Below are 12,262 nucleotides of genomic sequence, written 5' to 3'. Positions count from 1 at the left end.
AAACCGCAGATGCGGGGACATCTCATCGTAAAACGTGGACACAGCAGCGGATATCCCGGTTCCAAGGACAGGAAGGCTGCTCTTCCTCTACCAGCCCCCTCAGACATTGACATACGCATATAAACAACACACTCTGTGGCATTGTTAATGACAAAACCACCCATTACCCAGACTCTTTTTTTTTTTTTCACTAATGCCATGGACTCTTTGATCATTTCTCCTTGCAGTAACTGTTAAAATTCTCTCTTCTCTCCAGAGAGCATATATCTACCCTTGTGAACAAATAAATAAACAAAGCGGCATGAAAAAATGAGACTTCATATCAAAATACTAATGTCACCCTTTGAACTGAGCCTCTCTGGTATCTTATCAGTCCCATGATAGCCTCTTTTCCCCACCAAATTAGTCAATGTTCTCCCCTCCCCCTCCCCCACACCAATCCTCATTTCCTTGTGTTTTCTGAAAGTGCAGCTCTGTTTTTCATCAAAAGGTCAAGGGCCAGTTCTCTGTCATGCCCACTTCTGAGACTAATCCTAAGCAACTCTTGCTTGCCCTTTACTTTCGTATATCAGAGCTCTATGCTTTGGGAGTAGTTGAGTAGCTCTGTCCTATTGTTCACGCCCTCTTTACTACAGAATGGCATGATGGAGTGCAGCATGGTCTAGATGGTATGTACAGTAAGTCAGTCTTAAAAAGACAGAAAGGATTTACTGGCAGTTTCTATTTTTATTGTACATGAACATCAATAAAAAAAACAGCTCATTTGTTTGAAATGTTGAAACCTGCCTTATCAGTATTTGACAGTGGTGTAGTAGAAAGTGCTCAGTAAGGGTGTAAGTGTTGTGGATTGGGCAGCATACCCTGACTTCTCTAATCTATCCAAATAAACACTCTTCCTCCCTCCCCCTTGGTCCAGGGGTTATCACACAAACCCTCCACTGCTCCCCTGCCCAGACACTAACAGCCGCCTTTAACACAGCCCAGCCTGCTCTCTGTGCATTCGCATTAGAGGCAACACAGGATACACACTCACACACACACATGCGCACACTCATAACCACTTACGCACTCAATCATATCTCAAACTGGAGTCAGAGTGAGGAAACAGAATGTCAGGGAAGGAAGCGCTGAAGCCAGTGGGAAAGCAGAGTTTGCTTCGAGTCTACAGAGCTCCTTTCTGAGCCGCTCTACAGGAGGGCCGAGGGGGAAGTTTGGACTTATTAAAGTAATATTTTTGAAAATAGTCCAGAACACAAAAGGATTTTAGATTAAGCTAAGTAGCAGAGTTAAGAGTTTTTCTTTCAAGAACTGGATTTTCAAACAGAGAAGACATACATCAGGGGGAAATTCTTGAAATTCTCTTTGTCTCTGACCACTCAACGCTCTCCAGGTCTTACAGAGTCCCATCATCTGCTGCCAGCATCGAGCTACAGGAGGACACATCAGGTTTACTACACAGTGAGTACAACAAACTCTATTTTAATAAAATAATGTTGAAGATATAGAAAAAATCCTTACCCTGACAAATGAGCTGAATTCACTCAGTAAAAAAAAGTACATAATATGTAAAGTTCCTCCACTAATGTTATCGAATCTGGTTTTGATTTTCATTGTTAATCAATCAAAGCGGTATTGATGATGTCATGACAAGGCAAGTGTTTGAGCTGCTCCGTGATTGAATGGAAGACAGATTTTACTGACATTCACAAACAGAAGCCCTGAAAAAAGGAAAGAAATTCATTAAAAGTGTTCTTCACGCCACAAACGTGTTGGAGAACCCATTAAAATCTTTCAAAAGATCAGGAAACTGTTACACTTTCAATCTTTTGATTCTTATTGTACATATACACCTTTGACTTACCAATCTGACAATGGAGGTGAAACATTAATTTAGTGATCTGTTATTTAGTTAAAATGATGCTGATGGACAGAGCATGGCACTTAGCTTAATAACAGTGTCTGTTAACAGTAGAGAACAGAGGGAAACGGTGGCGCTTGCCCATAATTTTCTCATCACTGAGTTTACAAAATAAAAGTGAAATGAACAAGGAAATAAAATCTTAAAAAACAATCAGTAGCACAGCATGTATTCTTTCAAAATCATAGTCATAACATTGTTCCCGACACTCTGACTCGTGATTAGTGGGATTTTTCAGAGTTTTCCAGCTGTTCCTGGCTCATTGTTCTGGGTCGTGGTTATCCTGGAGGTTGAAGGTGGGGTCAGTGGAGCCCCATTTCCTCGCACTTAGAGCTGTGAAGTTATCTGTGTTGACTTTCCACCCCTTTCACCACCGTGTTTAAGGAACCCATTACTTCATGGATTAACATTCTTTGGCTTTCTATGATTTTAGTGGACAGACTGAAAAATTCAGAGCATACAGGGAAGAGAAAGTTTTGGTGCAACAGAGAAACTACAACACTTAAAATAGTTGGCACACTCTGATCACATCATTTCAGGATTGTGAAACACAAATGCATTTTTCTGCAGACTTTTAGTACTGAACACAGGGTTAAATAAGTGTAATCCAGAAAATTATGTAGATTGATAATTAAGTAATTGTAACTGTTTTTCTGTCCTGCAGCGTTAACTGCAAGAAAAGATGAGTCTATCGCGGAACGGGACGCTGGAGAAGACCATATCGGAGCATGGCCACTCTGAGCTGGCCTCCCCCTCTAGAGCGGGGTCAGGGGTCGTGGTGCCGCCTCCGTACTCTCTCGGTGGCAGCGAAGGCACTGACCCCCTGGAGTTAAGGGGCTCTTTGGACTGCTGGGCATGCTCTGTGCTGGTCACTGCACAGAATCTCATCATAGCACTGATCAACGGCACGCTGGCCACCATCATTTTTGGCATCATCCTCACCCCGGCACTCGCCATGATCATATTCGGCTTCCTGTGCCACTCCACGGTAAAAAAAAAAAAAGCTCCTGTGGAAATCCTTTGCATGCAGATTTAAAAAGTAGCAGGTCAGACTGGTGCTGAGTTCAAATTCCATACAATATTTTAATACTATATAGTCCTAATAAAATATGTCATATATGGTTTCTAAAGTTAATATACAAGGAATCTTTGCAGTAACAAGAAATGGTGTAGACTGTCAATCAAACTGCAATATCCAATCAAACTGCACAAAGGAAATGGAAATGTTTTTTCAGACATTTGAAACTGTTTTCGAAGGTTTTACTCGATCTTCCAGGAGCTTAATTTTAATTTTTTGCAGCTGTGACTAAGCTGCTTTAGTTCCTTTGTGCAATGCATTGTGGGACAGTGGTATACCTCGGCAGAACACACACATTTCTGTCGTGCATACTGATTTTTTGGAGTATTTAATGTCTTACTTTCCTGTTAGGAACATGCTTTAAAAGTTGGGGAAGTTGTGCATGTGTCTACTCCTTGATTTGTGCATCTGTGCTATTACTCACCCATTTCCTCCTCCTCCTGCCCTCCAGGTGCTGCCCCATGGAACAACTCTGTTTTGCTCAGACATACTGGATGACGGCGGCTGTGTGGCGCTGCTGGTTGTGGGCTTCCTGCTGCTCACACCCCTACTGGTCCTGGCACTCGCTGCCTTCTGTCGCCTGGCCCGACACCTCCAGCTGGGAATGTGTTTTATTCCCTACAGCCGCGCCGTCTACAAGAACCTGCCCGCCACTCGCCAGCGGAAGGCTGACGGAGGAGGGTGTTGTGGGCAGCAGGGGGGTTCAGAGAGGGAGGGGAAGGGGAGCGTATGGGTGTAGGAGAGGAGAAGATTGTATATGGTTGTAATATGTATCCCTGTTGAATGATCAGCATTGGATTGTTGGAGTCTGGCTCTTCTTTTGTTTTTTTAAGCAAATTACCATTGTATTTCTATTTCTAAAGCCACTGTAAAAAGCCATATTTTATATTTCATATATTTCAACTGTTAATATCTAAGTCAATATCTCATTTTCTATACAATTTTAATGTACTGAATGTTTTTATACCTTTTTACAATAAAGTGTTAATGTTACAACAAAGCTACAATTTAATTTAGTACACTTTTATTCAAAGCCACGAACATCTGAGAGAACATCACAACAAGCAAACCAAACAAGCAATTTTAATAAAAAGAAGGAGGTGAAGTTTAAAGAAGTACACTGGAAAGGATAAACATCATTCAAAGTTACATAAAACATTTCTTATTCTTATTAAAAATCTAATGTCATCCCCAGGATACTGCTGGTCATCAGGGTGTAGGCAAATATGAACATGTGCATCTGGTTCATGGGTGATCATCTCTTTATTCATACTGACAGACAACAACATTGTAGTAACTGCACTCTGTTTTTGCATTTCTATTAGAGCGGAAAAAATTTCATCATCAATACATGTAGAAATAAGTGTCATATCACTTACCTACCAATAATTCATTAGGCTGTCAAGTTAAAAAAAAAAAAAACAACAACTTTAAAGCAGTTTTTCCTCAGTTTTACCCTTTGTGTACTTACTGCAGTTAGACCAGACTCTGTAGGGCAGTATAGTGTTCAGGCAAACCAAAACATGACCTCCATCACATCAACCACTGGGGGGTTACTAGGGGTTAAATACAGGTGCGCGTCACTGTGAGTACAAGCTATTGAGCAGGAGGACCAGCAGCCAGACAATAGTTGCATAATGACGCTGTGTTACACTGAAACTAAAAATACAACATGGTAATCAATCACTCAAAACTCACCATCTCACCGCTTCCGCTGTTTGTCTGCAGCGTCCTGCGTGACGCGTCACAGCCAACCCGGAGCACTACGTCACATGATAACCTTTCACCTGCCTCAGGTTATCACGTGACGCAGACTATGGCTAGATTATAAATAATATTTGTTAAATGTTCTTCTTGATAAGGACGACGGGACGGTCTTCACAAAAAAATACAATTTTATAAAAAAAATTAATTAAATTAAATTAAATACGCCTTGATGAAATTGCACTTCGGACATTTGTTTGTCCCTGAATGAGTAAAATGTAGTATTTCAAATTAGCTCACTTTGTACTATTATGTAGGTTTTAAATTAAGTCATCAAGTAAAATGTTGTTTTCGCGTGCATTGGTCCATTTAGACTGGAAAAAAACGTTAAAAAAAATAGATCTTTATTTTTTCTATCTGTCTCTTCAGATTTCTCCTAAATTTACCAAAAGTTGCATTAAATAACATATTTGCATTTTATTTGCATATTTAAACTAATTTAAAAAATATTTAATTTATACAGTCTATGATTTAAACATATTATCTAACAAAACATTCACTCATTGATGTTTTCATGAAGTAATTTACTTGGAATGTTACATGGTGATATATTTTGTTTTATTTTGGGGGGTTTTACCCTGTTCACTTGCCAAAATTGATGAAAGCTGATCTCAGACCATCAGGTCGGCAGGTTATTATAGATACTAAAAAAAGAGCAGCTTTGGAAGCAAGAGTATAAATCTAAGAAAACACAGTTAGAATAAAAGATTTGAGACTGTTCACTGTTCTCATTAAATAAAAAAAAAACCTCAATCAAGCATCCATTAATCTCCATGTAAGACTTGACATATTGATGGACTACTACTTGACTAATGGCCCACTCATGTCACGGGATATTAAATCAGTTGTTTAAATTAGCAATAACTTAGCTAGAGTGCTATTACCCTTTAAATCCACTAGATGGAACCAGAGACAGGTGAAGAGAGAGCTAGAGCTGCAAAGTTATAAACAAGGATGAAGCCACACAATTTGAAAAGAGATATAAACCTTTATTCATATATAAATTACAAACATTAGGTTTTGGACGGTGTTTGAATAAAAGTGTTCCTTTAAAATGGTGGATAAATCTGTAGTTATGTTTTACTGCACTATTGTGCTTTAATAGATCTGTATTTCACATTGTAATATTTGGATGTGTGTGTTTGATATGTCATCTGAGTTTCCCAGCTTTTACAGATGTGTGAGGTTAACAGGGTTGATTGTTGATATTCATTAATAATCTGTCATGTGGGGCTTTGTAAGGGGCTGTGAATGCACCGGGTGCCAGGGTACCACGTCCTTCTTCATTTACTTGACCCATGATTATGTAGTTAGCACCTATTGGAGAGGGAGAAAAAAAATCAGAATTATGTTTTTGAGTAAATGGAAATGTTAATAAGTGGGGTTTTATGAGTTTGTGAATTCAAGATACCTCTGCGGAGCAACGGGCACTTCTTGCACTGCGACACCACCTTAACCGACATGGTCTCTCCGACTTGTGTGATTGTTAGTCGGCCTGCCTTGTAGGCCTTAATGAGGGAGACGCTAACTTGAAGAGTACCTCTGGGTCCGGGGGCCAGAGAGGTCACCTTCCCGGTTATCACTGGGAAAAAGAACGGCACAGTCAGACATTTGATTGTCTCATGCTGATTGGTTATTTGCAAGGTTGTAATAGTTTTGGATGTTTCATTAGTTTTAGTTTTAATTTCGTTGTGATTTTTTGTTTTCAAATTCAGTTAGTTTTAATTAGTTTTTGTAGTGAGTTTGCTAGTTTTAATTCATTTTTATTTTTTGGAAAATGCTTAGTTTTAGTTTAGTTTTTATTAGTTTTAGTTTTTTTTGTAATGGGGTATTTGTTGGGTGCAAGATTTTAAAAAAGCCACAATAAATGTTGCCTTTATTTCCTTTGTCTTATCCATCTCAGCCCCAATATGTTTATTAAATCATAAAACCAGATAAATGAAATAGATTTCATATCAACCAAAATGGTTTAGGTATGAAAAAAGTTGACAAAGAGGAAAACGAAGGACATTTTCACTATAATTTTAGTTCGTTTTGTAACCACACAATATAGTTTCAGTGAGTAATCTTTTTTTTTTTTTTTTAAACTCTCATTTTTATTATTATTTCAGTGAACAAAAATGTTTTTTCAATTCTAGTTTTCGTTATTTTGTTAGTTTTCAGTGACTATAATAACCTTGGTTACTTGCTGCATATATGAATGATGGGAAACTTACCAAATTCACTGGCACAGAAACTGGTCTTGATGGTTCCATCTCTTTTACAGGCTTTGGCGCAGAGAGGGTTTTGAGGGACTAAAAACATATGAAATGTACATTACACATACATATCCTGCATATTGAAACATGGGCATAGTGGGCACATAACTTCACCCACCAGGCCTCTTTCCGTTTGGTTTCGTGACAGGAACCCTCCTGTCCGGGCCTGTGGCGCCCTGTCCACGGCCTCTTGTGGGTTTGACTGGTTTGGGTCTCTGGGTGGGCTCGGGGGGTACATATTTGGCGGTGGGAGCGGGTGGCGGTACGTTGACAGCGGGACGTGTAGCCGGTTTGACTACAGGATTTCTTGGGATGGACCTTGAACCAGCTCCTGAGTCAACTATTGGTATCTGAGAACCACGTGGGAAGCTGGTATAGTGGGCCAGGAACCCATCAGATGTCACACTGAGGTCAGACACGAATTGGACCAGTAGCACGTTGCCGGTGGTAATAATGGGCCTGGACAGGAGACAAGAAGACGCTGTAGTCAATTTAAAATAACTTTAAAGCCCAAACACCTTCAGAGATGATGTCACTTACTGTGGGGCCTGATCGCCGCAGTATTTTCCAATCAGCCGTGAATCATCCTTCTCTCCTCCGTTAAAGAACGCCACATAGTCAAACCGACAATAGGTGTCAGCCTCCAAGATGAACTTATCAAACTTCACCTGGATTACCTGGTACCCACACAGAAACAGAAATATGACTTTAAATGATCAAGTTGTTTCCCATAATGGGTGAGTAGAGACTTTGGCAAATAATGATTTCCATGCTGTGAGTGAGAGCGCCGCCAACCATATCAGGCTCCACAGTGATAAGCCAGGAGCAGCTGGTTCCTGGGGGGTATTTCTTGTCAGGCCAGTTGGGCGTCTTGATCTCTCCCTGGGCTTTTGTTATCTTCCCCCCACAGAACTGCGCGTCTGAAACAAGTCATACACACTCCATGACAACAATTACCAGAGATAGCAGTACTCTATAACTACTATAAGTACTATATAAGCCGTCTGCAAAATACTGATTTTCTTCACTAACTTTTTGACTTTTCAGGTTGCAATTGTTGATCATATGTTACATCAATCACACTTTTCTGGAAATTAAAGATCTCAGTTGCACAATTAAGAGTTGTAATTAAAATTCTAGCAATTAATGTTAGCAGAAGCTTAAGTTATATTCAGTCAGAGACTAATTGCAAAATCAGAGAGTTAGAAGAGAGTTTTGTTTTGCAGTTTTAGCAAGTTGTTTTAGAGAGAACATTAAGGGAGCAAAATGCTGCTAAATTTATAAGCAAGATGAACTCAGCTGAGGTGTTAGGTAGGCAAGTTCAATCTACTATTTTAAAACACATGCTCGCATTATTAATGATTGATTTACTTATCATTTTGGGATCATTTATTAGATGTAAATGGATACCATTAAAAATCCCATTGACTAGTATTTATCTCTTATTGAATAATTAAAAAAATAAGTTGTTTTAAAAGTTGGATTTCAGATCTTTCTCCAGATGGTAAAAGACCATATGGTCCTATCAATTAAAGTGATTCTTCACACTTTGTTATGCTTTAATATTATACTGAATAATTTAGGTCTGAAAATCTCAGTTAGAAATGATTATGAATAATTACAGAACTGTGCAAAAGTTTTAGGCAGGCATGGAAAAATGCTGTAAAATAAGACTGCTCTCAAAAATAGAATTGTTAATAGTTTTTTTTAATCAATTAACAAAATGCAAAGTGGGTGAACAGAAGAAAAATCCAGATCACATTAATATTTTGTGTGACCGCCCTTTGCCTTCAAAGCAGCATCAATTCTTCTGGGCATTTTTTTAACACCTGTCTAAGACTTGCACAGTACTGTATGTGAGTTCATTTTCTGTTTGTGTGTATGCTGCAATCTGGGCCTGGCATCTCTAAGTTGTGGTGTAAACTTGTGGTGGACACATACATGATATATATAAAAAAATAATTATTGTGACAACATACCATCTACGTACGGTCTGGCTTGACTGAAATATGCCACAAAGCCTCTGCTCTGGGTCTCTCCATCAGTCACCATCTCTAGCATCATGGTGTTTGTGGTAGAAATCAGAGCGCCAGGCCGGAAAGTTCCACAAAAGCGGCCCAGTTTTTGCACCAAGTTCGAATTGCCATTGTAAACATCCAGATAGTCGTAGCGGCATTGTGAGTCAGCCTCAACGTCAAATATGCGGAAAGTGAGCATGACCACGTTTCCCTCTGGGACCTGGAAACAAGAGAGATTGTGTATGAGTCAGACGCTGAGACACTGAGTGAGGAAGGAGTCAGTATTTAGACATGGCAGGACGGGAAGTGACTCACAGTGATACGCCAGGTACATTTACTGTTGGGTTTGTAGAAGCTCGGGAAGCCCTCACTGCCAACAAAGCCTGAGTCTGAGACCAGGTCTCCTCCACAGTGGAACACAGGCCTGAGATGAAAGAGACAATGGACAATAGTAATGACACTGCAGCTCTATGAGACAATAGAATTGCATTATTAATGCAAGTCCACTGAGACTCAATTCCAACGAGTCAAGTGTTTTGACTGACTTCCTTTGCCGTCGAGGTATTTTAGAACTTACTGGAAAACTGACTGTAATAACATAACATTATGTACAGTTAGTGACCTGTAGTGTGACCTTTAATTATTATTTTTTTCTTTCTAGTTTTTCTAGTTTATTTAGAATAGAATAAGCATACCATTTTGTTATAGACTGCTGTTAAATGGGAATATATGGAAAACCTCTTTTTTTTTTATTATTATTATTATTAACTATTTGAAAAATGGCACATTCACACTTTTACGTCAAAAATATTCAAAATAGTGTATAACACCATCCGGCCACTTTTAGTGATTTTGGAGTTCGTGTTTTTATTGGGACAGAGTTGACATCACTTGTTCTACACTCAACACAGTGATTGAGGGCCCCACAGCCCACAGGACTGTGTGCAGCTGCACTGCCATAGTAATGTGGCTGACATGTAAAAAAAAAAATATCAGTTTGGATGTGTGCCATGGTTTAAAATGTTAAGGAGCTACTGCTTTAGAGTCATAAAAGCTCAAAGGAAAAAAAATCTTTTAGATGAAGCTGACAAGTACATTTTATAGCGGACAGACGTTTCTGATCTCATATGGTTTTGTTTTTAAGTAATACATTTGGTTTCTTTTCAAACACTGACTGTTTAAACTAGTTTCACAGAATGGAAAATATCCTATTTCAGGCTGTTGCCAGCAAATATTCAGGAGACACATTTGTTTACTCGTGAACCAAGAAGAATATTCTTGGGGCATTTTATATTTATTGGTGTGTTGGTTTTGGCTCCACTAACAAAATGATCTTGCTTAAATAATTCATGACATTCCACAGTAGTAAGAAAGTTAGTTAGTCAACCATCCCCCATTCTGAAGAAGTAAACATATACTTAGATGCAACGGAAAAACAGTTTCCCACTAACTACGAGCTCAGACGGCAGAACCCCAGCAAAGTTCTTGATTAGAGCCAAGATGTCCAGAGTTAGAGCCAAGTTGCTCTGATTCGACCCCACAGGCAGAAGCAAAAGCATTAACATCTGTGGCAGCACAGCCACTGCACACTCAGCATGCCTCACATCATGAGCCAAAAACCAACAGGACAACTCTGTGCCCAATCAAACAGTGGACTGGAAAGAATTTGCTTACAGAGACAGGAAAGAATTCAGGTTACGGGTAAAGTTACAGGCTCTTCTGACCTTATTGTTAAAACTAAGAATAGTAGCCTCACCTAAAATATCACAAAAGGCACATCAATGACGATCAGACATGACAGTCCATGACACATTCCTCAAACATTAACGTTATCCTCACCTGGTGAAGTTGGTCTGCTGAGCCTTCGTCCATCCTAAACTCAGACACAGGATCAAGAAGAGACCCCAGATGCAGTCCACATTCATCATGATGCAGCATGCACAAAGAGCAAAGCAGACTGTTGCAGAAAAGGGAGATGGTGGCAGGAGGCAAGAGGTGAAAGACGGGGGAGGTTGCTCACTTGGGATGGGCGGAGAGAATGAATGAGTGGGGAGGAATCAGACGGGTAGAGAGTTCGAGAAACGATGAGATGGCCAGAGATGCTGAGAAGGACAACAGCGGCAGCAAAGAGCCATGAGGGGGGATGACGTGAGCGGGGAGGGAGGGGGGCTGGCCAAGGCTCTAATTAAAACCAGATGTTTCACCATAATAACCCTGGTTTCAATATAACAGAGAGGACATCGAGGAAAGAGAGAGAGGGGAGTTGTGTCAGAAGCTGTGGTTGAGGCGTTGTGGACAGAAAGGAGCGTATCTTTTCACAGCACATGTTTTCGGTTCACTACATGCTTGAAACTTAAGTTTAAGAAGAAATTTGGTTTGGAATCCACCCCCCCAGGTGTCTGGCTGATCGTTATGCATTCACAGGTGGGTGCAGGGCCTGGGGCTCTATGGGCTGTAGGACTCATAAATCTTTACATTCCACAATGATTGAGACCTTTAATTTACTTGCAAGAATTTTTTTCTCTATATATGATTACTTTTAGCCATCTTTTCAGGTCTAATAGGATCTAGACAAAGAGCATCATAAAACTGGTGATATCTTTCCCCATACCGTATTTCCCTAAGCCCCAGGGGCTCCTTCGGCTCCAAAACATCTGAGCCAGAGTGTCTATTTGCCCCCGCAATCCTCCAAGGCAAGAATAACACTCTGAAGGGGGGAGTATTCTTTCACTGTTAAGATTCACTAAAGAGCAAACCCTCTGGCCTACATTACTGAGGCCTGTGGAGGGGATGCTGTTTCAGTAATGCTATAAAATCAGCCACTTTCACAGACTGCAGAGCTGCAACACCTTGATCAAAGTCTGGAGCAGGAAGGTTAGACAGATCATAAAATCTTGAAGTTGTGCTCCTGGAGACACAGAGAGATTGTGCCTCTGGATACATCTGGTGTACGACTTTAGCATTTCTTTTAACGCTGGGATTACAATGCTCATACTGAGCTGAAGAAATAAGCATTCCCAGATCCTGCTGTGTTTGTGTTAACCCAAAGTCCTGATAAGAGGCAGCAGAAACAGGAATGCAATGACGTGCAGAGTCTGCTGGGGGGCGGACAGCGTCTGAGAGTGCACAACTGTGCAGCCACTGCCATTATGTGTGGGAGTAATAGTGACCTTTACTCTTCGCAAGAATCCAAGCCGAGGGTGTAGGTTTCTGCAATAACTCCGGG

At 40.2% G+C, this 12,262-nt stretch overlaps 2 protein-coding genes across 2 annotated transcripts; one reads left to right on the top strand and one right to left on the bottom strand.

The window, feature by feature from the left end:
• Positions 1–1,041: 1,041 nt before the first annotated feature.
• On the top strand, positions 1,042–3,987 carry tmem88a (transmembrane protein 88 a). Its single transcript, XM_059351746.1, has 3 exons — positions 1,042–1,458; positions 2,583–2,906; positions 3,448–3,987. Exons 2-3 carry the CDS (start codon positions 2,601–2,603, stop codon positions 3,733–3,735), a joined length of 594 nt encoding a protein of 197 aa, XP_059207729.1. The 5' UTR covers positions 1,042–1,458; positions 2,583–2,600; the 3' UTR covers positions 3,736–3,987.
• Positions 3,988–5,735: 1,748 nt separating this feature from the next.
• Positions 5,736–11,077, bottom strand: pcolcea (procollagen C-endopeptidase enhancer a). Its single transcript, XM_059351670.1, has 9 exons — positions 10,876–11,077; positions 9,352–9,460; positions 8,998–9,256; positions 7,814–7,938; positions 7,559–7,695; positions 7,137–7,477; positions 6,977–7,054; positions 6,172–6,342; positions 5,736–6,077 (listed from the first exon to the last, which is right to left on the bottom strand). Exons 1-9 carry the CDS (start codon positions 10,962–10,964, stop codon positions 5,947–5,949), a joined length of 1,440 nt encoding a protein of 479 aa, XP_059207653.1. The 5' UTR covers positions 10,965–11,077; the 3' UTR covers positions 5,736–5,946.
• Positions 11,078–12,262: the final 1,185 nt, after the last annotated feature.

This window comes from Centropristis striata, chromosome 15 (assembly GCF_030273125.1).
Source record: "Centropristis striata isolate RG_2023a ecotype Rhode Island chromosome 15, C.striata_1.0, whole genome shotgun sequence".
Classification (NCBI taxonomy): Eukaryota; Metazoa; Chordata; class Actinopteri; order Perciformes; family Serranidae; genus Centropristis; species Centropristis striata.
This window is presented reverse-complemented; position numbering and strand designations above follow the sequence as displayed.

Excerpts from the sequence above, each read along its gene's own strand:
- tmem88a (XM_059351746.1), top strand. The coding sequence starts at position 2,601 with ATGAGTCTATCGCGGAACGGGACGCTGGAGAAGACCATATCGGAGCAT. Across the intron at positions 2,907-3,447 it reads GCTTCCTGTGCCACTCCACG|GTGCTGCCCCATGGAACAAC; the intron begins GTAAAAAAAAAA and ends CCTGCCCTCCAG.
- pcolcea (XM_059351670.1), bottom strand. The coding sequence starts at position 10,964 with ATGATGAATGTGGACTGCATCTGGGGTCTCTTCTTGATCCTGTGTCTG. Across the intron at positions 7,939-8,997 it reads AGCCAGACCGTACGTAGATG|ACGCGCAGTTCTGTGGGGGG; the intron begins GTATGTTGTCAC and ends GACTTGTTTCAG. Across the intron at positions 7,696-7,813 it reads TCACTGTGGAGCCTGATATG|GTAATCCAGGTGAAGTTTGA; the intron begins GTTGGCGGCGCT and ends TGTGGGTACCAG.